The sequence below is a fragment of the Fundulus heteroclitus genome, chromosome 5, assembly GCF_011125445.2.
Source record: "Fundulus heteroclitus isolate FHET01 chromosome 5, MU-UCD_Fhet_4.1, whole genome shotgun sequence".
Taxonomy (NCBI): Eukaryota; Metazoa; Chordata; class Actinopteri; order Cyprinodontiformes; family Fundulidae; genus Fundulus; species Fundulus heteroclitus.
Window position 1 is genome coordinate 17,102,706 of NC_046365.1, and position 25,363 is coordinate 17,128,068.

Below are 25,363 nucleotides of genomic sequence, written 5' to 3' on the forward strand. Positions count from 1 at the left end.
GATTACAGCCTACAGACAATAAAGACCCCAAATTAATTTTCTCAGGAAATGAAAATATTACATAAGACCAATAAAAAGGGATCTTAATGCAGAAATGTCACGTTATAGTTCACACAATCATAGGGAAGACAGCGGCCCAGCAGGGCGTCTTTAACACCCTGAACAGCAGTGGTGTCAAAAGTACACACATTTGTTACTTAAGTAGAAGTATAGATACTGTTGTCTAAAAACACTCTGGTAAAAGTTGAAGTATCAACTTGACCTCTTTACTCAAGTAAAAGTGAAAAAGTATGTGCTCTAAAAACTACTTAAAGTATAAAAGTATAAAGTAACCTTTAAAAAAATGCTACTATATGAATTGAAAGCTTAATTTAAACACTGATTAGTTCTACATGTGGCCCAAGACACAACATAATCATTAACCCATTAGTCAAAGACAAAGTCACTCAAGGAGCATGTTCTCTCTCAAACTTTGTTGGAATTCAATTCCAAACAGAGGTAGTATTCAAGCCTGCAGAACATAAATGTGTGAGTTCCATCAAATACCTAAGGTAAACTATACCCTTTGGTGCAAAAACATTCTATGTAGTTTGTGTGGAGAGAGAGAGAGAGAGAGAGAGAGAGAGAGAGAGAGAGAGAGAGAGAGAGAGAGAGAGAGAGAGAGAGAGAGAGAGAGAGAAAAGAAAGAAAGAGAAAGAGAGAGAAAAAGAGAATGGCTATAGAATAGTTAACCAATGAGTGTTTGCGTTATATGACTCATCCAATTACACTAGTTCTCACTAGGTGTGGATGGCGCCAATGATCTGCATTGGATGGCGCATATTACGTGAAATAAATATTTATAAATTTTAAACTGAAGCCAAAAGTAACGAGTAACGTTTGTTTTAAAAATGTAAGGAATAGAAAGTACAGATACTTGTGTGAAAATGTAATGAGTAGAAGTCAGAAGTAGGAAGAAAAATAAGTAATGGAGTAAAGTATAGATACCTAAAAAGTGTACTTAAGTACAGTAACGAAGTATTTGTACTTCGTTACTTGACACCTCTGCTGAACAGAGAGGGTAGGCTACACAAGGTCATCGCTGAAGAAGCTGGCTGTTCACAGAGTTCTGTGTCCAAGCACGTTATTGGAAAGTTGAGTGGAAGGAAGAAGGTAAAACAGTACATGCAAACCTAGTTCGCTGCCTATGATGTCACCGTGCTTGGCTGGCCAGGTAACTTCTTATGACCTTAACAGCAGAGAGAAACTATGGAGCATTGTCAAGAGGAAGATGAGAGACGGCAGACCAAACAATGCAGACGAGCCGAAGGCTGATGTTAAAGCAACCAGGGCCTCCCTCACACCTCAGCAGGGCATCAGACCGCTCGTGCCGCGCAGCACTGAAGGATTATTAAAAAAAAAAAAACTTTCTTTATTCAGATAATCTAATTTTCTCAGAAACTGAATTTGTTGGCTTTCATTAGCCGGAAGCCATAATCATTAAAATCAGCTAAATAAACCCTTGAGATACATCCCTCTTGTGTTTTCTGAATCCATTTAGCCTGAGTTTCACTTTTGGAATCCAAGTACTGAGACACATTTACTTTTCACCAATGTTCTGATTTATCGAGTTGCGCCTTTACGACGAGAAACACAAACGAGAAAAGATTTAAAGTTACAGACCGATTGTTTTCAAATATATCTCTAAACTAAGAAGAGTTAAGTTATATGACCATTTAAACCAGCAAAAAAAAAAAAAACACTGCAAATGGTGCATACAGAACACAATAAGTGAAATAAAATAAGGGAAAAAAACAACAACAATGAGATAAAGTCAAGGTGTGAAGTTTTGAGATAGCCGGGATGTGGTTTACCTGTAGGTCACGGCCTGCAGGGCGCGGCAGTAGCAGCTGGCCAGCCATAGGGAGCGATCCGTCAGCAGGTTGGGACAGTGTGAAATCTTTAGGATCAGCAGGTTACTTCCTGTGGCCTTTAACAACGCCTCCAAGCCTTCCTCAAGACAGCCACTTTGACAGAAATATAAGAGAAGGTCAGGAGAAAAAAAGCCAGACATAGAAATAAAGGTCATTTTTAATCATACCTCACTTCTAACAATGTCAAGACATGCTGCTGGAAGCCCTGCCGCTGCTTTTTGCAGTAATCATCAGCTGTATTCAGCGCATAGCGTTTAAGAGCGCCTTATGCAACGAAATGAGCCTCCTTTATACAAACAACACTCCACTCGAATCAAACCTTGTCGCTTGTTTCCTTCCGGCAAATAAAAACGATATTCCGCATATTAAAGGGATGGAGGGGGAGGGGGGTAATGAAACTGCACAAAATCGTCAGCATTCACCGCTCGCGTTCTCCCCGCTGGCTTTCGCTCTCATCAGTCACTGTTCAGGAAGCGGCTCAGTCCGACCGTTTGGCGAACAATGGGGTTAATCAAGTCGAGGCGACGCAGAGTGTGGAAAATAAACACCTCCGAGCTCCTAAAGCTGTAATCTGGCCCCGAACCGCGACCGCGTCGGCGCCTCACCGTGTGCTTTTCAGGTAGTCCTCCTTGGATTCCTTCTTGCCGCGCTGCCTCGGTTTGAGGTTTTGCAGAATGAGGGAGTGCGTCTGCGTGCACCACTGGGACAACGTGGTCAGAAACTAGAACACATTTTGGTAAATAACGATTACCCTCACCGTCCCACAAGCCTCTCGCTTCAGACGACAGAGACAGAGAGAGAGAGAGCGGAGCGAGCGCTGACAACGCACCTTGGAGGAGACGCGGGCGTTCTCCAGCAGCACCCTGGTCCACACGGCCGGGTGGCGAGCCACGAACCTCCAGTTGCGGCACACCTCGGCGGTTCTCAGCAGGGTTTTAGTGTCCAGGTAGGTGAAGATGCAGAAGAGGGCCGCGCGCATCTTCAGGATCTCCGGACTGATGACCTCGTTGGATTTGGACGGGCTCTTTTCGTGGCGGCAGGGCTTGCTGTAGACCACCTCCGACCGACCTGTGGCGACGGACGCAGCCTTTCAGACCTCTAAGGGCTACTCACAGAGCCTCTTGAACTTTATTAGGTTTTGTCACATTACAAGCACACGGCAGCGTATTTTGACTGGGTTTTCTATAATAAAGCAACACAAGATAGCAGATAATTGCAAATTAGGAGGAAATAATGAACAATACTACATGGGTTTACCACTTTTTAGTACAAATAAAACTGTGCATGTAAACAGCTCCCTTTACTCTGGGATCCTTAAATAAAATTGTACCCAAACAAGGTCATCCATAATCTCAATATTTAGAAACAAGGGAATAACTGCTAACCTGACTCTAGCCAGATTGATATCGCTCCGCCTAGCTTCACTCACATCCATCTGGGACCTCTCCCATAGAGAGTGATTTCTCCAACCTATTTTATTGTCTAGCCAATCAGGATGCAGGGCTGGAGTTTCATAGATGTGACGTAGTGGAGACGCTACCATGAGACTGATTCAGACAATGGCGGCTCGCATTGAGGAAGCAAGCGTTAACATTGATGCTGCTATTGCTTCCATGTTGTCCAATCTACCTAATATTGTTTCATTAAAAGAACATCAGAGAACGGCTCTGAAGGCTTTTGTTGGTGGAAACGATGTTTTCGCCCTTCTCCCGACCGGATTTGGCAAGTTTTGTTTTCTGGGGTGCGTCCGTGGCGGACCGATTAGCATGAACCATATTGGGAGGCCTTTAGTCCTCGACGCGGTCGGCCCAGGATCGACTCCGACCCGCGGCGCTTTGCCGCCTGTCTTCCACCCTCTTCCTCTCAGCTCACGGTCAATGAAATGTGTGCCACTAGAGCCGCTAACACATAAAAAAAAAAAAAAAAAAAAAAAGTTTTGTTTGTTCCTGCACCCTCATCAGCATCACGGGTTAGCTTCGGTGTGATTGGTTGAAATAGCACGTTGATAAAGATGACAGACAAGTGGCTTATCCAATCATATGCAAGGATTTTTGATAAGGCCCAGCCTTCTGAAACGCCATTCCTATGGATCTGTTCCAGATGGATAAGTGGAGCTAGGCGGAGCCAAATCCATATGGCTAGGGTTAGGTTAAATAATTGCAACCCTACCAAGAGATGACGATTAATCTGAACTCACAATATATCTCTGCACATATCGACTGAGACAGGAAAAGTTCGGTCTGATCTGATGTCAGACGGGAAGACGAAAAAAGGCTTTGAGTCTTTTTCTACTGGGCATGTACGCATCTGCTTTCAGCAGATCATGATATAAAAAAAAAACTCTTTGGTTTCTTCACAGCTGGTTTAGGATCACTGTCAGTCTTTAGTGAAAGGGTGAGTTGGATTTTCTGAGGTAACGTTACCAGCAGTAAACAATAATTAGACTGAAATCAGTTTAAAGAACAAGAAGCAATGGTCCCAGTGGAGGAGCCAATGTTTGGTGAGAGTAGGAGTAGTTCCTAATATGATTTTAAACTGAAGACAGGCTGCGATTCACAAAGACAGCTACGCTAATTCACTCTGAAGACAGAGCCGGTTACCAGCGATGTTCATTGTAAATTATTCATTTGACAGGGATCAAACCGATGGGAATTTCCTTCTGTTTCTCCTAACTGAGGATGTTCTGACATCTGCGTACTGCAGGTAAAGTACTGATTGCTATAGAACAAATACGTGAGTCTTTCTCAAACATACCATAATGCTGCCTCAGAGCATTTTACAGCTGATGTCGTATATTTTTGCATAATGAGCCGTTTCAAAGCATGTTTGCGGATTTTCTCCAAATTTTTGATGTTGCAGCTCTTCTGAATGTATTTATTTTCAATACGTATCTAATATGATCCTTATATCCCCGAGCATCATGAGTCCTTTTCATCTGAAGGTAAACTTTGTGTCTACCTTGTGATGAGTGTTAAATAAATGGGGTAGATATCCATGATGCAGTATAAGGTGACTTGTCTTCACTGTCGAATGCATCCTGCGGTAAAGTCTGGTCGTTTGTCACACGGGGGCGCCAGTCTCCAACCGAAGCGCCGCAGAGCAGGGTTGCATAATGAGTTGTTCTTTATTTTATACCTCTTTTTATCCAATCTATTGCTGTTGTTACAGCGCGTCCAATCCCAGCCTGCCTTATCCCTCCCAGCAAAATCGCTCCTCCATGACTCACTTCATCTTTGGCCTTGGAAGGCATCTGCTCACAACCATCAGGACTGTGAACCAATGCATACTATTTGACTTTTTCTCCCTCTCTCTCTCTCTCTCACACACACACACACACACACACACACACACACACACACACACACACACACACACACACACACACACACACACACACACCTCCTACACTCAAGACCGCCGAATGAACTAAAAAACAAGCCTGTGTGCTTGCAGACACATATCGCACAAACAACTTTGGCAGAGACTCTCCTAATAGGGAGAACTGCGTCAGAGCAGAGGGGTGCCAGTAACATGTTACATGAGACATAAAAAAAAAAAAACTTTTTCAGAGGCCAGATCTGCCCATGTGAATTTGTCACCGTGCCCTGGCCCAGTTTTCTGTCAGTTCCAGACTGCAACCGGTCCACCTGATGAGTCCGCAGCAGATGGGAAACGCGGAGCGCAGCAGCAGGGTTTGTAAGGACGTTGGCGCGGGATCACGCTAGCAGAAAAATGCACAATCTGTCGTGCCGCTGAGCTGGGCAGCAACGACTGGCTATCTGGGATGGCTCAACACGGAGCTTCATAGACAAGCGGGGACTGTAAGAGCTGCTTGCAGCTCACCGGTTGCTTTCTGGTGTTTTTGAGAATACAGCTGGTTAAACGGTGAACGTAAGCAGATATAAATACAGCCATGGGCAAAAGTATTTATACCACTGGGCAGCGGCGTCCTCGGAAACTGCTTTTCAGCCGGGGCCCAGTAAAAAATGGGTGGGCCAAACAATTAGAACTGAAAGTAGCTTTATTTGTGAGTTCGACGTTTGACCAATCACCTTTAAGACAACGATAAGTCACAAGCATGGCGAACTAATTCTGGATAATTTAAGCAGTGGCAGCCTGTCAAAGCCATTATTTCCGTTTCTGAGCGCAACGTCACTCAGAAACAGCCGTCGCATCACACTGTTGTGTTTTATGAATAGCAAACTTCTGTTTTTTTTTTGTTTTATCACACCATACATTTAAGAGATAAAAAAGGGGAAAACATGGTTGGTTAGCCTGCAGACATTATATAAAAAAAAAAACGGTTCGACAACATCAAAACAACACAATCTTTTCCTTTAGTTTTTCTGACTTTAATAAATATTATAGTTGACTATAAAGGCACAATCTGAATAATCAGATGAAGATCCAGGCAATGAAAACATCCCTGATTATCATTAATCTACGGGTTCGTTTATCAGCGCAGGTCTGTAACGTAATTTGTCACTATGGCTTAGTTTCATGTCTGTGGTCCCAGTGAGGCAGAGACTCCTGCTTCGCCTTTAACCCACTAGCAATGACCTTTAAGGGCGGGAATAACGCTTTCTTTTATGTGTAACCCCAGATTCTATGAGTATCGGCAGTAGCCCTTTAAGCTCTGCGCCCAAAGGGCAACACCTGGTTCCCAAGTGGCTGTAGAAAAACAAACAATATTTGGGAACCGACTGTCCGGTCCCAGCATAATTTATTCTCAATGATACCGAGTTCAGGCGGTAAGGTGGGCGAAAACATTTTTTCTTTTCAGTGAACAGACAAGCGCGCTTGTAAAAAACAGTAAATGGCTCTTTTCAAAGAGGGAGAGGGAGAAATAAAGGGTTCTGGACTGATCCCCTAATGTTACCCTAAAAATGCCGCTTAAAACTACGCAACAACATTATCATGTGACTAAATTGATGGGCACCTGAATTCAAGCGCAGGGTGACGCAACAGCCCCACGCCCCAATCCCCCCCCACCTCTAATCAGAATCTGCCGCTCTTCTGTTTCTCTGTGCCCACTAGGAGGAGTGTCCCGTTTGGCACACATCATGACAGCATCCAAAACCACTTTCTAGTGATGGCAGTTTCTCAGCAAATGTGATGTTTGCAGCTTATTCTTGCATTTGGCTCAATACAGTCCCGCAGCTCTGAGGCGCATGAATTTCTCTGCATGCCGCCTGTTTCTGAGAGCTAGAACAGGCTGCTCGTTGTTTTCAGGCTTGGAACAAGCTTGGTTTAAATTTCATTCTGTTTCATTTCATTTTATGCTGACTTTAAGTGACATTACTAAATATAAAACAAAATTACATTTTTTTTTAAAAGCCATTTTTTTAAAACCAGGGTGGGCCCTGGTGCAAAGTGGGTGGACCTAAGCCCACCCAGGCCCACCCACAGTCCCACCCAGGCCCACCCACAGTCCCACCCAGGCCCACTCACAGTCCTGCGACTACCTCTAGGTTTTTTTCACATTTTGTTAACTTCCAACCACAAACTTCAACATGTGCCATTTGGATGTCATGTGACAGATCAAACCAAAAACTATCAGAGCGGGAAATGAGAACATTAATAAGAGAAGCAGCCAGGAAGTGACTTTGGAGAAGTTGCAGAGATTCACAGCCCAGAAAGGAGAAACCATAGACACAACCTCTATTGATTGGGACATGAAAAAAATGAGGCCTCTAGGGGCCGTGGAAGAAGAAAGCAGTCATGTAGGGGAAGCAACATGTAGAAGATGGTGAACTGGTCTGAGGAGACCAAATTGCAACTAAGACTACATCACCCTGAACATAAGTGGTGGCAGCATCATGCTGTGGGGATGCTTTCCTTTAGCAGGGACGGGGAAGCTGGATGGAGCAAAATACGATCCAGCAAGAAAATCTACTTGCACAGAGATTTATCCTCCAGCAGGAAAATGGACTAAGAGTGGTACAAAGGAAAGACTCGTCTTCTTGCAATCTTAAAGTTGTGAGTTTGATTCCAGCTCCCTTCCCAACATGATGCGGATGTGCCCCTGAGCGAAGCACTCATCCCCAAATTTTCATTTGATTTGCGCATGAATTTGTGAGCGGGGTTAGGTTGAATGCGGCTCTAGTCTACAGTGCTTTGAGTTAGCTTGACTAGGAAATTGCTCTGAAAGTTCAGTCGATCCCACTATGACTTAAAACATGCAGCCAGAGCTACAGTGGAAGAGTTTGGATCAAAGAACGAACAATCCAGTTAAAGTCCAGACCTAAAACCAATAGAGTCTCTGTGGCGACATTGAAAAATAGATGTTGCTCTCAATCCATTAGAACAGATATTTTACAAAGAAGTCTTCCTCTTACTACAGATTTCCTCTTTCAGGGGTGGCCACGGCAACTAATCTGTCTCCAACTAACCCCACCTTCTGCCTCATGTCCTCTTTAACTTCATCCATACGTCTCCTCTTTGCTCTTCCTCTACCGATGGACTCACTATCCCTCCTCTGCAAATGTCCCACTCATTCCTGATCCTATCCATCCTCGTCACACCCAGTGAGAACCTAAACATCTTCATTTCTACCTCCAGCTCTGCCCCTTGTCTCTTCCTCAGTGCCGCTGTCTCTAAACCGTACGTCTTGTACACCTTTCCTTTCAGTCTTACTGATAATATCTGACACGTTTCTCCACCCGTTCCAACCTGCTCAGACACATTTCCTCACCTCTGTTTAGCAAAAAAGGATCTATCTGCAAAGCTGGCATAGCCCCAAAAGGCTATTCTAAAAAAGCACTGACTAAAGAGGTTTGAATAAAAAATGCTAGGCCTACTTTTCAGATAATTATATAAAGAAAAAATAAAATAGTGAGCATCATTTTCCATCCACTTCACGGTAATGCACTGCCTTGTGATGGTTTATGGCATAAAGGAACTGAAAAGGATGCTGCTCTTGTGTTTGTAACAAAAAAGCAAAATCTAATTAAAGGGATATTTGTAAGGCACGGGGTTTTTCAAGTTGAAGTGTAAATGTTCTGCTCGCTTCCTGTTCAAAATGAATCTACTGGATGAGGTTTTTAGTTGCAAGCGTGCAAACAGAAACACATCTGTGATCGTACCCACATTACTATTACTGTGTATCCGGTTAATTATCTCATAATAATTTTTTTTCTTTTACTAAAGTACTCTTAAATCCAGAGTACTCTTACTTCTTTGGATGATAATTTATAACAGTAGCTCACCCTCTCTTGTTCATAATATTAAGGCTGAAACACAGTTGTTGACCACTTCCCCTTAAAGCGGGAACACCCGGCTTGTTTTTAACCCCTTATTCTGTGAATCCTGAAACCAGCATGAGTGACGGGTGGAAAACCACAGAAGGTAAATTTGCTCAGAACAGAATATTCTGCTGCTTGTAACTATTTTTGCAGACAGCCGTTACCTGTGTTGGGGCGATATGCTGCCCTGCTGTGATGAGGATAGGGTACTGCAGACTGCTGCACCTCAGCCACAGCTCTCCTGTCCTGCTCCCACATCTCCACTTCGGACTCTGTCGTCCGGGAGCCCACGTCCGACACGTCCCCCTCCTCGCCTTCGGTGCTGTTCCTGTACGGTCGCCGCTGCCAGTTCTGAATGGCCTGTTTGCGCAGACCCCAGTTTCTAGACCCGCATCCCGGGGAGCGTTCGTAGCCGCCCTCGCCCATCCGGCACTGCATCTGATAGTATTGCGCCTCGGGACAATCCTCCATGGGATGCATCTCGACCCCGTCGCTGCCGTAGCCTCCAGAACCCTGCGAGACGGACTTTATCCTTCCTGATGCTCTGCAGAGGAACACAGGGTGTTTAACCACTAACATGGGGTTTTATTTGACAGCCAAACACGTCTGGAGTAATCTCAGTCTCAAAGTTCACTTCAGTTCTAATAAAAACAACTAAAATAAGCTTGACTGAAACTCTTCTCATCATGATAAACGTTTCAGAAACATTGAAGAAAAAAAGAAATCCATGCACTTGCAGAGAAATGAATGAGAAGCGACACTTATCTGAAATCTGTGTGTAAAATCTAAAGACACAGTTAAAGAAGGAAAATTAAACTTTTTTTCATCAACCATAGCATGTAAATCTCACTCCTTTGCATGAAAAAGTCAGTGTAAAAATGACAGATTGTGGCTTTAACGGGGGGTTAAGTGAAAAACTGTTTCTTGGACTCACACCATCACCAGAAGTTTGCTTGGCAGCAGAGAGAAACTCTCTCCAGCGAGGCAGGAAGTATCCCTCTAAAACTGTGACTAAACTACCAATTTCAACAACTTGTCATTCCTACACTTTATTCAATTGATTGCTTTATTTTACAAGCCTGTCACTATTATTTAACCTCCATTTAATATGCTTTGCCTCTTCGCTTTTTTTTTTTGCGCAGTGCTTATGAATTATACAGAGACACACAAAGGAGCTGAACCTCATGAGGAAAAAAAAGCTGCCTACTCAACAAATCTCAAAGAAATCAAAGCTCTTAAAAGCCTATTACAATAAAACGCAACACACACAAAAAAAAAACAGTGACTCCTTGCAAAAACTGATAAGATTCAGCTGCGTTTTAGAGGACGAAGAGTTGAATCATGCCAGGCTTTAGCAGACGTGGAGGAATGCATCGTCTCCAGGAGGTTCTGCCGTCAATCCATCACTACAGTGTCCCTGGACACCCTTGCATATGAACGTGAGGGGACTAGAGCCAGCAACGACTCATATGCTTAAAAGCAGCATATTAGTTATTACTAAAGGAGCTTTGGTCACAGTGGCCAAAAGGGATAGGGAGGGATGATGTCCCATTAAGGAACAATATTCTGAAAGGGGCTTATAATAGCTTAAAGCAAAGTAGCAAATCATTTGCATGATCCTTTAGAGATGAACGGGGATGCTAATTTTTTAAGTGCAATTTTCTAGATTTTGTAATATTAAAATATTCTGGACATTTGAGGACACTATATTTACCTAGTTGGGGTTTAACACCTGTAAGTCTCACAAATCATGAAACAAAAAAAAAACAAAAAATGCGGAAGTTGGCTTGTGTTTGACAGTGTGGTAAAGGGCTACTTGACTGCTTTTCAAACATCTAGACCAACACAGATCAGCTCTATTTCAGACTTTATCTGGACTGACTTCTCCAACTTTAAAACACAGATTGTTTAAAGCACAGTTAGATACCAGCATTTAGTTTGAAGATATAAAATAAGTCATTGTGTTGCATCTGAACATGACACTGCTTACCAACTACAGGACCCAGTTAGGAGGGTTTAGAGCCCACAAAGCAATGAAATTGGCCTTTTTTCTTCTTATTTCAGTGTAATTTTATTTGCAGGTTATGTCAGTAACCCAATCAACTGGACTAAACCTAAAGTTTTGTTGTAGCAAATTAAAGATAAAGGGCATCATGCGAATCCCAGAAATCTGGATTTTTTTGTTTTGAATTATAGCATAAGAAATAACATCTAGAAATGGAAACATTATATAGCTTCAATTCACATTAAATGTTGTCTCAAGGCACTTAGACACAATTAAAATTAGAATTTTTCACAATATGTCAAATAGTAAAAGTCATTGCTATATAAATTGTTGCAAAATGAAGTAGATTTTAGGTGCCAAACAAGCAAATCCAGCATGCCAATAATATATCTGATGCGTTGGATGGACTTTCACAGTCCCCAGTGCCACCACATTATGTGTGCTTTCACAAGCTAAGATGCTAAAGCTCATAAAGAACGGTGGCAACATTTTGACGATGCTAAAAGAAAGAACCATAATCAGCAAAGCGGCCACTAATCATAATGGCTCTCATGATCCTAATATTCACCAGTAAAAAAATAAATACATGTGTTCTTGATATTGCGCTACTTTAATCCTTATCCAGACGTGGACAATTATAAAAACTAGACTTTTCTGGATTGCATAACAATCAAGGACAACTCCCCTTCAAGAGAATAACTGATAATAATGTTGATAACACATATCAGAGCATGGAAGCAAGACCACATAAATGTTGAACGTCTCAACATGCCATTATGTGGTTTAATCAGCCCCACAGAGGGCCTACACAATGTGAATAAACATTCAAAATGCAGAGCAGATCAATCCCAGTTATTGTAGCTCGCTACAAGCAGCTAATAAATGATTTATGGCGTGAACACGAAACACAGGAGCTGATGTGAAATGACTGAATCAGCAAACGAGACGTGTTGTCCTGTTTTATCTTGATCACAGGAAATGCCATGTGAAGTGCAGCAAATGTTAAAATATCTTCCAACTCTCTGGCTTATTTTACCAAGTGATGCTTGCCTTGTGAAGTCATATATAATAAGTCACAAAAGCTGCTTCATATCTTCCAAGATGGTGCCTAACAACAGCAAGGCTGGAGAATGTATTGATCCTCAGTGAAGAGCTATTATTAACCAAAGGCAGGAGGCTCAGACGACTGCTGCAACGTGTTTCTTTTCAGCTGTCAGTGATTCAGCGGGGAAGGCCTGACGTCACGACAGGAAATCCATTCACTACCAACTGGGGATGACAGTTGGGTTAGTCAGAGTACTACGGCGTGGCCATGTGTGTGAAGTTGGCGCCAGAGACCCAGAAATACTTCAGTCGCACCTCAGATAGAGACATCCACCCTGAGTCTCAGTGCTGCTGCTAAGGGGGCCGCTTAAATAATAATAATAATAATAATAATAATAATAATAATAATAACATTAATTGAACTTTATTGATCTCACAATGGAAAAATTTACTTCTGTATTTTAACCCATCCCCTTGGGGAGCAGTGGGCTGCCACTGTGTGGCCCCTGGGGAGCAATCGGGGGTTAAGGGTCTTGCTCAGGGACCCAGAGTGCAGGCAGTGGGGATCAAACCGGGTACTTGCAACCTTCTCAGAGTGCAAGCTCACTGCTCTAACCACTAGGCCAACACCTCCAGTTTATACTGGTAAACTCCAGTATACCTCACCTGTCCCAACAAAATACATCACATAGACAACACAAAAATAATAATACAAGTTTTACCAAACACGTTATCACATAACAGCATTGGGTTATTGGTTAAAAATGCACCTTTAATGCTACATTAATGAGCTCTTCATCGAAAAAAAAAAAACATGTTGGGTTGCTGTAAATTTCATTGGCCTCTTGCGACTTTTAAACCCCCTGTTGGTCAACGCATTAGAAAATTTGACATTTCTAATCAGCGACAGCCTTCCTGAGGCTCTGACCTACCCTGTGCTGGGAGAGGAGTGTCTCTCTGACACTTGGTACATTCCTCTTGTGCTTCCCGAGAGGCTGGAATTTCTCTGGAGAGGAAAAAAATACAGCGAGAAAAAACAGAACAGTTTAACACATCTGAGCGTTGTTGTGAGGGAGGACAACAAATGAAGCAAAGTCTTTAAAGAGATTCACTTAATTGTTTTCTTTTTAGCATGAAGATTTAGACATACTTCACATGTTTTCGGATACTCGAAGGTTGGTTTAAGGCAAAACATGAAGATATAGTCTTTGTCCTCATCATTAAAGACCTGAAAACATCTGTTAGGATTTAATGGTTATGGGCCACAGATAAACAAATTCCCACTTAAAAGGGAATAGATTATATTGAATGAAAGAGTTAAATGAAGAGCAAGGTCACTCTTTGAAATAAATGCATTAAAGATGACATTTTAAAGACGAGAAACAAGTGAAAAATAATGCTGTAGTATGTCTAAATTACTTAAGGATATGGATAAGAAGCAACACGTTTTATGGAAGTCTGAACACACAACTTTCAGTTTTAAGTAGTAAAATTTTAATGGTGGACAGTGAAGTAGAACAGCAACCCCATATAAGCTTTTAAGCTTTGTAAAGGCTTTTAGGATTCCTTGCAGCCAGAGGTGTTGGGAGTGTTGTAAAAACAGAATTGATTATTAACACCACAATGTTCATTAGTTGTGGAACCAACAAGCAATATCGTTTAGAGAACTCCTGAGTGCATCAATTTTCAGCATGGCAGCGATTCAAAGCTCACTAAAACTAAAGAGAAAGTGCTGAACATTGGGAACCACTGGACTCTAGAGTCCAGATCTAAACATTATCAAAGCGGAGATCATTTTGAAAGAGAAAACAAATAAAAAATGAGCAACATCTAAGAGTAAGAGATCTGAATATCTTACAAGAAGCCTGGAAAAGTATGAGGGCTAATTTTAGCTGTTAAGGTGTTACAAAACAAAACCGGCTTTAATTTAAGCACACATTACAGATACACTGAAGAATCTCTCAGCCGCTGACCAAAGTTTGCACAATTTTCAGGTTGACTTTCCAATACTGAAGACCCCGCTGGTAAGAAACTCAAAAACACAATCCTTTCATAATCAGTGAACACACCAGACTTGTATCCAAACAGGCTGTTCTAACCACAACACGCTTTAGTGTGGAAGTTGGTAATTACTGCAAGAAGACCACTCAAACTAATGTGCTAACCACATAGCCCTGTGCTTCTTATACTAGCTAGTTGCTAGTATAAGAAGCACAGGGTCATAGGGTAATAGTAACAGAAAAAACTCTGTTGCTCTCTCACAAACACACATTGTGATGTCGCATCTGCCTGCAATATAAATAGTGATCGCTCACGACAGGGAGGCTAGGAAGAAATGTTCGGAAATCTGTTAGTTATGGTTTTAAAGAGAACCCAGAATCAGATGAGCTCTATTGGTCTTTCCATCTAATCTGCACTGGTGGATTAAAGTTCTACAAAAACAGGAAAAAAGAAACTCTGCCTCAAAATTTATGTGGATGCGTATTTAACAGAGCCTTTTTGCTGTGAGGCATCTGAACCATCATGCCGCCCAACGAAGCCTGATATTGAGAAATTGGGAGTAGTTGAAAACATTTTTTTTTTCATTAGCAAGTATGTATTTCTTAATATACAAGCGGCTGAAATGAGCTTCGTCCGGAGGATGGCCGGGCTCATTCTTAGACCTAGGGAGAGGAGCTCTGTCATCTGGGGACAGCTCAATGTAGAGCTGCTGCTTCCCTGAATCAAAGGGAGTCAGTTGAGGAGGTTCATACATCTGACCAGGATGCCGTCTGGGCGTATCCCACGACCCACTGGGAGGAGACCCGGGGGACGGCCCAGAGCTCGTTAGAAGGACTATATATCTATATGTATCCCGGCTGGCCTGGCAACGCCTTGGGGTCCCCCAGAATGAGCTGGAGGATGTCGCTGGGAAGAGGGAAGTCTGGGGATGATGGATGGATGGATGGATGGATGGATGGATGGATGGAATGACTAGCTGAAGATTTCAACAGGATACAAATCCTCATGACAGTATATGAAGAAACTGCTAGAAGAACCAAATACTACCTTTAATGAACTATCGCCAAGGGAAAAAAAAACAAATTCCACCACATGGTTTGTACTGCAGAAGCAGAAGTTAATGTTATTTATTTGCAGGTTTTACAGTCCGACTGTCACGCTGTTTGCTTGGGGACAATTTTTCTCTCGTCACTGTTTCACATCACATGACTCAAGGCTACCAGATCACTGTAGCACTGCCTGTCTGCGCGAGCATACACATGTGTGAGGCAGCACCAGGTGTAGGTCTGTGTATTCACATGCCTGAGAGGAAGGGCAAACACAAGCTGTCCCCCCCTCCCCCCCCCTTTCTTTTCCACTGCTTTCCCCACACCGGCCTGTTTTAAGGCTGAGCGCCAGTGGGAATGGACCATAGAGGAAGTAGACAACACGTCTGAGGCTCTCAGCTCCAGACACGCTAAAAAGGGAAGCCGAATAGGGGCAAATCTTCAAAACATGAATGAAATAATAACGCTTTCATCTAGAGAGCTTTGGAGGAAATCCAAGTATATTTTGAATACCAGCTCTCGTCCTCTTGTTGTAGCAGAGCCAAAAACAATTTCACCAAACAACGACATTTCATTCAAGCTGTGTTCCCTTCGAATCCTGTGAAAAGACTTTCAATCAGCCTGGAATAAAAATCAAAAAAGAGCCGGAAACAAGTCTACTCTGAGTGCCAGCCCTCAAATAAATCTTTGGCTTTGAGTCCCCGTCTCCTCGGATATGAGGGTGGCCCTGCTGACACCGGATGGAGGGATGGAGGGATGGAGGGAGGTAGAGAGGCTGTGAAGGTAGGTGGCTGCTTGGGTGACATCTCCGGGCTTCCCTTCACAGCATTTCAAGGTGCCGAGCAGTTTGAGCGCGACTCCACACCTCTACTCATGCCGACTGGTCAACGTCTGACAACAGCGCACACGCATGCGAACATGAAGCCGAGAGAAATCTTAAAACCTTAACAGAATGCATCTAATTTTTCCATTCTGTTGCGTTTTCTGAGCGTTTATAGTAAAAGCAGAACTGCAACTTTCCAGTTCCATTGGGACATGAGGTTTATTTCTGCAAACAAAAATGGCACTATGCTCTTTTCTCTTCAGCTCAACTGAAGGATCCAGGCGTCGGGACTGGGATGGCCATGGAAGAAGGTTGATTTTGCGTCCAGTGAACCAAATCATTGTTCATTTAACCCAGGGCTTCTCAAATTGTGAACTTATTGCAGGGGGTGGGGCTGGGGGGGGGGAGGATAGGTGTGGGACGCAAGAACAGCCTTGGCTTCTTTTGTCCAGAAAATACAGGCCTTCTAAATCATTCTAAATGTGACAACAGCACCCCCTGCTGTTTGCTCTGTACCTGCCCTCAGTAGTATGATGAATACTCCCATAAAAGTATAAAACATAATGTAGCTGCATTTCAGAACCACTAACTTAACCATATGGTTTAAATAGTTATTGTACAGAAAGACATACAGGCAACATATTTTAATTTGCATGTAGACTGTGTCAGATTCTCTAAAATCTCCTGCTACTTTAAAAAGTTCATGCGTTCGGACAAGGTTCCCAGGGCTCTGTTAGGTGACACTGAGCATCGCATTTTCCACACAATCCCCGCTGGAAAGTTGGTTGCATTTTTTATTTTTACTTTGCTCTCATCTGACCAAAGTGCAAACCGTTTCAGTTAAACTCCCAAACTGAACACGGTAACATTTGTAATGTTAGGTAGCTTTTTGCTGGCATGCGTCCCAAACAACAATTTGGCAGATAGATAGTGTCTAATGGTGGCCCGAAGATACCTCTCTTTGGAGCAGTTTCAGATTAGACGCTACTAAACACTCCTAACACACAAATTTAAAAAAATGCTTCAGTTGCATTTTTAGGGTACCAGTGTTGTTAAAAACAAGTATTTGTTCAACATTCTTTAATCACATTTATCAGAAAATAGCTTGATCATTCCAAGTTAAAGATTGGGAAAATCAATCAGTGCAGAATTTATACTGCATCAAGAACAGCTGAATATGTGGTGAGGATTTATACACATCCTCACAAGGGATGCAAACATAATTGACGGTTTCTGTAGATCGTGAACAATAATAAAACACTGCACTGCGTGTGAGATCAACAATGCCTCTGTGCAGTCGCGGATGGTGTCCCAAGTAAAGGATTTTCACACAGAGTCACTTAAATGAAAAGAGAAAATTGGTCTCAGGCAGATCTGAAGCCCATCTGATTAAAAATCCTGCTAAAACCTTGACGGAAAGCAGGAGTTAGTTTCCATGGTAGCGCACACATTTCCAGAATATGAAGCAGGTCACCTCTTTTTCCACAGGTGTTAGATAATAATTTAAAAAGGTGGCATTTTAAGAACAACCTTTGCCTGCTTTTAGATATGTTTTTTTTTTTTTTTTTTCTGCCATCGTTGTGTAATAAGGCAAAGCACAAGGGGAGAGTAGCGCAGTTCAAGCACTGAGCCTGGAGACAAAAGAGCTGGATGTCAGTTTTAAAGCAAGAGAGGCTCCTCTTTATGCATTACACCCTCTGGTAAGGATAAACCGCAGCAGAGACTCGATGTTCTGACTGATGCGGTGCTGAATGATAAGCAGACAGGGATCATGCTTCCTGTTTCACCATAAAAAAAAAAAACATTCAGATCTACTCTTGTAGTCTCCTTGTTGAGGAATCCTCTGCTTATCAATAGATCCTCACGACTGCTGTTGAAGAAACCTAATTAAAAAAGAAACTCCCTGATCTTACAGTCAAGGAGTTCTGAAGGCTTAAAAAAATATGTCCGCCTGTAAGTGTGTGTGTTGAGTCCAAGCTCGACAGTCCAGAATCCCTAATGAATTTTAATTGGCTTTTAATCGCTGTGGCTGAATTTGTTTTATTTACCCTGCAAACACATAAAAAAAAAAACGTTTAGTGCAGCCATGGGATGAAACATGGACTGAAGTGCACACAAGGAACTAACGAGAGGTAAAAACTCTGAATCCCAGAATGCACAGCAATAAGCCATTTTCATGAGAGCTCCCAGGAAGGGAGAGCCACAGCGGGATTCCCCGTGATGCCATGGAGGTATAAAACCATGAACAGGTCTGAGTTTTTCCCTATTTGACCGCGGCTCTACAAAGGTTGCATCGGGAAACACGCGTGAACGTCTTGATTTCGCCGGCTGCGTAAACGACTGCGTTGCATCCAGCGCTAAGTGCCGTCTGCTGTCTGTGACTTTAGCCCCGCCGAAAATAAGCCTGGACCTGGCTGTCTGAGTTTGTGTAAAAAACAGTCTGAAAGAATGATAGACTCCAGTTAGGAAGACAAGGTGTTTCTAATTACATGAATGCCCTTCATTTCCTCTCACAAACCTGCATGAAATTTGTTTGCATAGTCCTTAGAAACGTTATCCGAGGTAATTCTAGAGCTAAAACCTCGGCTAAGACGACGTTGCCACCATTAGCCGTGCCGTACTTGCTACACTGCTCGTTCTGTTTGTGCTGTGATCGGCCGTAGCACACCTCCAGCGTTCATACACATTAATATATTTATTAATGGAACACGTGGGACTTAGACGGGTTGCTAAGTAGTGCTGTAGCTATCTTCTTTGTCGTTTAGCTGAGTCACCATTTCTGGGAGTGACATCATCAAACCTGCCGTCAAGACAGCCAAATTGTCACTCTATGTCCATTTGTTGCCGCCATCTTACTAGTCTGTCAGTGCATCACTCATTGGTTATTAGTTTGAACTTTATTCTAATTTGTCCTTTTACTACTTTTTCATAGTTTATTAGTCTGAGTTATTCTTAATTTTTTTCTTGTTAATTTAATTGAATGGCACAAGCATAATTAAAGAGTTTATTGACGGAGGTATTGTAACTTGAAGTATTTAACAAATTCTCGTATTTGGAGAGAAGCTGTTTGTGTTTATTCTGTATAGGTGTGTAGGGCTTTCTGTATGAGAATGCCAGTGTGTTATAAACCAATCCAGTCCTTCATGTATTGCTCTATAACACCAGGAAGGTATTCATAAAACAACAACTGGCAGAGACTAAGAGTTGTTTGGCTTTGGGTTTTTTTTTTTGGCTGGTACTCAGGTGGTACGTACCCTGACCTAATACTTCAGATAAAAATTACTAACTTTTTATTTCCTTTGGAACCTATTAATAGTTATTCATATCCAGGTCAAATTTATTCTTGCAAAACAGAACCACACCAAGTCAAATTTAATGCCACTTTTAGACAGTTCCTTCAGTCCGTCCCAACTTAGAAATGTATGTTCAAAGCTCCAAACCTGGCGCCCGGTGCCCTTGGAGGCCTGCAGGCTGCAGCGTCCCAGGCTGCCATTCGGCGTGGTGCCGCAGCTGCTGATGATCTGCAGCTGTTTCTCGGCACGGTCGGCTCGGTCCAGGAGCTCCTCGATGAACTGCTGAAGGCGCACCTTGGCGTTGGCTTCCCGCGCTGCCGTCTCCTGAAGGAACTGGTCAATCTGGGCAACTTCCCTGGAGACACAGGACAGTCTTTATGAGGACAGTCTTTAAACTAGAAGCTACAGTCTGATTTCCCGATGGGACAGAAGTGTTAAAGGACAAGCATCTGACCTGGTAAACCTCAGATACCCTACGTGGGCACAACTGGAGCAACAGCAATTTGTCTTTTTGATACCGCTATCTTAAATTTACGTCACATAGTATTAATTTAAACATTTAAACTGTTCTTTTCCTATGTGAACTAATTATCTTTACTTTGTTTGCTATATTTTCTGTTTAGATGTTGAAATGTTATCCATGTGCATTTCTTTCCTCAAGTGCACAGAAGACCTCTTAAAAGAAAATTCATCAGAGACAGGTAAAGCAGTCATTAAAAATCTTCCAGCCATTACTGGAAAAATAGAAAAAAAAATGGGTCAAAAATCTGTTTGTGAGTATGTTGATCTTTAGTCTGGATTGTTTAGCTTCGATTTCCAACAGTCGCTGCATCAAACCATCATACATCCCAGAATCCACTCCTCAAAAGCACACATAATGAATTTCCCTGAAATGGGGCCATTCGGAGATAAAAATAGGCTGGAGTCTGGCAAAGTTAACTTTGCTAGTCTTCAGGCAAAGATGACAAAAAATAGTGAATCCAAAATTAGTCAAGGTGGCTGAATGTCAGGCGGACGTAAAAGCTGCGTAACAAAACAATGTATCAGCAAATTAAAAGAAAGTTTTCTGACGTGTTTTTTTGTTTTGATAGAAGTTTGGCCATTGAGGTTTCACCTGCTTTGGATGTCCAGGCACAAATTATGTAATTTCCACATATTATTTAATCTTTCAAAAGTTAATATATTTAGGTAGGTCAACTGTAAAACTCAAATATTATATTGCTTTATTTCACACAGGGTGATATATTTCAAATGTATATTTCTGGTAATTGTGAAGTTTATTGCTTACAGCAAATAAAAAGGAAAAATTCAATTTATCAGAAAATTTGAATATTGCATAACACCAACAAAAATATCCAAACAGCATCAATACAGCATTTTGTGCGTGAGTGTGTGTGTGTGTGTGTGTGTGTGTGTGTGTGTGCGTGCAATCTGGCAATGCAGCTTTAAATTTTGTTGTCTTAATGCCAAAACGAGCCCAACACGAGCTAGCTAATTCGAGATGCTGTTGGGCTATCATAACTTTTTGCATATTATCTCATAATATTCTGTAAATAGGCCTGTAATTCTTTCACTGTTTTTCCACAGTTTAACTTCAATGTGTAATTTTATACCTGAGTATTCCATACTGTTAATAATTGTGCAATATTTATTCTATCAGTTTTTACTTTTATTTTTGGCTTTTTTTAATAAACTCATCCTCTGTTGGTACTTAAAGGTACACTTTAGATTAGAGTAGCTTATTTTTGTCATTACTACAATTTGTGTGTAACTCTGTCTTTGCCGCTGTCACGCCGAAATTTCCCTATTGTGGGACAGTAAAGGAAGTTTTTATCCTATCTCATTTTATCTAAATAGCAGACGCAGATTTTTTTCCCCCAATAAGCCCTTAACATTGAGATGAAAATAAGGATTTATTTTCTTTCTTTGGATAGACTACTTAATATCTGGGGTCTATGACTCTTATGAACCTAGTTATTGAAATTTGCTATTTATTTAGTGCAAGTCATTATTTGTGACGTTCACCAATATTATATTGCATATTGAAGTACTCCTAATTTCTTCCATCCATAGTATGAATGCAAATAAATGGTTATCAATTTGTAGTTTCCTATTGTAGTTAGCCTGATCATTGAACACAGCAACTAGCAAATTTGACGGCTTCTCCAATTTGCAGCTGGAACGCAGCACAGCAAATGTATCATTTTCACATTTGAGGTTAAAGTCAAATTTACAAAACATTGGTGTTCTTTGCATTGTCAGAAATGTAATTTTTTTTGGTTATTTAATAATTCAGGAATGAGAACGGGGAATAAAGACTTACCCTGTTTATGTAACCGTATGAAGGCAGCATACATAGCGCATTATCGGGAGTCTTACACAAAGTCATTACAGAGGTGCTTTTTGTATGTAACCTATAACTGAAACCATTTTGTGCTTTGGCATCAGCATATTCATGCAGCTTGTCTTCATCAATTATTCAGCTGTATCAGAAATTTGCTGCACATGAGGATAACCGGAGGAACCAATACAGATGAATGTTTTGTTCTCTCACCGTATGCAAAGGAGGAAATGCCTGGCAGACACCATATCTTTAATCATGCAAAACAACTAACTTAACTGTTCACACACAACTGTTTAATGCTGGTTGACCTTGTTAAGGTACATATTAAGAAACCTGGAAAACAGAAATCCATATTGAGCTTTTGTTCATCCCTATGTGAGAAGTACTATGTGAGGAAGCAGAAGCTGAGAGACAGTGGATTGTGTCTGGTAGAGGCAAAGAGCACAATGACTGGAAAGACAAAAAAAAATGCCAGAGGGGCTGAAACAACAGATGAAAATCTGCAGCCATGTGGAAGCTGAAAACACAGGAGGTTTGTCACTGAAGGGGAGGAAATGAGGAGAAGTACATTCTTCCTTTTTTCAGTCTTTATTTCAACACAAACACACCGACATCTGTATGAACACTTTAAGCTCATAACGATTCATACAGACCTCTTAAATACGCCCAATCATGCATGCTCACACCTTCTTATACAACACTGCTCCATGTCTGGCTTGTGTTTCAGTGAAGCCAGAAGAATGTGGCTTTAGGTAAATTATGCACCAGCAATGCATTTCTAGGCATCTAACTCTGTTGCAGACGTCACGTGATCTCCAGCTAAGTCAGTCTGCCACACTTGTTTTGGACACATGGAAAAATTTTAAAGGTATACTATGCAACCGGGGTTGATTTTCCAGCGAGGCTCACCCCAGAGGGCGAAAGTAAAAGTGCACTGTCGTAATGATGCTCAGCTGTTCTGGTTTCTCCATCAAGCCAGGCGCGGTGGTTTGAGCTTAGCAGACAGGCGAACGCAACGAAAAGTCGAAAAAACGGCAGTACAAGCAATGACTAACACAGTGAAGGTATGAACATCAGGGTTTCCCGCAGCGCTATCTTGGCGAGGCAGCCGCCTTGCCAAACTCACGCTACCGTCTCGCCATCATTAAAAAAAAAAAAAAAACTAAATAAATTAAAAAAAATAAAAATAATAATAATAAGAAAAAAAACTCGATATGCTTGCATGGTTATTTGACGTTAACACGTGGTTCTTTGTTGTTGCTTTCGCGCGTGCATATAGTGAATGGCAGGGCAAAAACACATGGAGTTCTCGCCGTAAAGCAAGACCGACTCTCGCGGTGTTGCACGAGACTTCTGAGCCTGTGTGTGCGGGCCGAGGGCTCCTGCAATTGCAAGTACGGTATTTCCCCCACAGACCCCCAGGGCGGCCGAGAAAACCTTTGTTCGACCTGAAATGACTCATTTAATCATCCAAAACGGTGTGGAACACATTAATTAACTGAAAAATGTTGCATAGTATGCCTTTAATGACAGGATCATTGCAACCCGTCGGCACCACTGCAAATCAAATGTCCCAGCAGTGACTTGATAATAATATAGGTTACTCATTTTCAAGTTACACTACACAGACACACTGTCTGCCCTATTGAAAATTCACTCAACTTGGCATCCTGATTGCTTGAAGTGGCTCCGATTGATGACAGCCTAACCTATTTTGCAATTAGTTCATAATTATTTTACCATGTGGGGGCACTCATATATAGGATAGAGCCTGGAATTTTTAGCCCAAGATGGTCAGGTTATCACCAAGAAGAAGCAAAAACGGGTTTGTGACAGTCCAGCAAAAAGTAATTTACTCCTTATTTAGTAGCACATAATACATTTTAAACTATTTGTTCCAAAACACATAGGCACTTTACAAAACAGGGGTACAGCCAAAAAGTTAGATAACGCGTGATATTTTTTCTTTTGTTCAAGTTTGACCCGTGGAAAACGTGTTCAGCTACGGTAACAGAGGTGGTAAGATAAGGAACAGTGTGACCGTCTAGACACGCAAACCATGTATTGTGGGTAGCATGTGGGTTCCTGGGTTGGTGAAACTTTTCCCAAAAAACATCTGACCGAATAAATATGATCCTCACAAGACTCAAGAACTGTTTGTCAGAGTGATGAGTGATTTCGATTTATGTTTTATTAAAAGTTAAAAAAAATAAAAAAATGCAAACTTTGTCAGAGAAAGACTTCAAACTGCATGAAGCTAGCTAAAGCTAATTCCTTTGTTCGTGTTTTATCAGTTTAAAGCTAAATGTGTTTTAGTTCCTATTTGGATGATAACATCTTTATCTAATTTAACTTTCTTTTTATTATTATTCTTACTTAATATAGACTTGATGAACCTGAACCAAACAACTCAGGAGCAATTTCCTATAGCTATAAGGAACCCCACAATCCTTTGTGTGACATTACGTATACGTACAGCCCACCTCACGGAAATTAACGAAAATGTTCAGATATAAATAGACGTTTCCCAGATGGAGCCCAAGCTTCCTTTGCTCTACCACGCAGCAAACTATAAAGGACAGTAACTGTGACAGAATAGAGGATAAAACCTGAAATGTATGAATGTCCCTCAAAAAATAACCCCACAATACACTTCAAATCCACCAATTAATGGAAAATCTGAAAAAATTATATTTACTAATGCCTTTTGTCTACAATACCCCATTTATTTTAACTTTACTACATATTTTAAAATTTAATGACCTCCACATTTTCTGTATTTATTTCAAGCACATATTTATTTAATAATTAGATTATAATTGTATTACTCTTTAATTTTCTTTCATGTTTTTTTGTACTTATAGGTGCATTGATGTCTCTTTTTTCGTCCACATTTTTTTCGTTTTTCCTTTTCCTCATGAATTTCTGCCTGAATATGCAAATAAAGTGGATGTCCTTCATTGGGTCAGCTCCTCTTTTTTTGTATCCTGCTGGCAGTGTAGCACTCTGAATTGCTTTCTAAGTGCCAAAGAGAGCCCAATAGAGTTTATTTCACAAGTGGAGCATTACTGCTTTCACTATAGTGCTCCACTTGATAAAAACTTTATTGGATATTATTTTGGGATTATTTCAAGTTCAGTGGACACAGAAATGGAAAGGTAAAAAAGAAAGAAAGGAAGAGAAAAAGTTGAGGCAAAATGTTAAAAGTGAGAAAAGGTGCCAAAAATAGAGCAGAGGAAAAAGAGGCTACAAGATAACATCCTCGGAGACTGGAGAGAGATATATAAAAAGAACAGCAGAACAAACAGAAAAGCATCACAGGTACAAACAACCAACCAACACCTTTAATGACATCACTGAAAAATATGCAGTATTGTTTAATACAAGATGTATTTACTGGCAGCCAAAGCTAATTATATGGTTCTTCTGCATGGAAGTGTATCTGTAAGCACCTGAATCCAAGTGCTCTGACCATTTCACTTGTTGTGTCCTTGGGCAAGACACTTCACCCGCTTTGTTGCCGTTGGTGGTCAGAGGGCCTGATGGCGCTGATTGTGAGGGTGCCTCGCTTCTGTCAGTCTGCACCGGGGCAGTGGCTGCAAATGTGGCTTAACACCGTCAGCGTGTGAATGTTTGAGTGGATGGCTGAA

The 25,363-nt window shown here is 41.5% G+C and overlaps 1 protein-coding gene across 2 annotated transcripts in view; it reads right to left on the bottom strand.

Moving 5' to 3' along the window:
- Positions 1-25,363, bottom strand: part of fbxo41 (F-box protein 41) — a 71,803-nt gene that overhangs the window by 9,260 nt on the left and 37,180 nt on the right. For both annotated transcript variants that reach the window (XM_012882224.3, XM_036137035.1), the window contains exons 4-9: positions 19,517-19,724; positions 13,139-13,212; positions 9,322-9,701; positions 2,743-2,981; positions 2,519-2,634; positions 1,854-2,006 (exon numbers count right to left, since the gene is read on the bottom strand). In XM_012882224.3, coding sequence (XP_012737678.1) covers positions 1,854-2,006; positions 2,519-2,634; positions 2,743-2,981; positions 9,322-9,701; positions 13,139-13,212; positions 19,517-19,724 — 1,170 coding nt within the window. The remainder of the gene's footprint in view (positions 1-1,853; positions 2,007-2,518; positions 2,635-2,742; positions 2,982-9,321; positions 9,702-13,138; positions 13,213-19,516; positions 19,725-25,363) is intronic.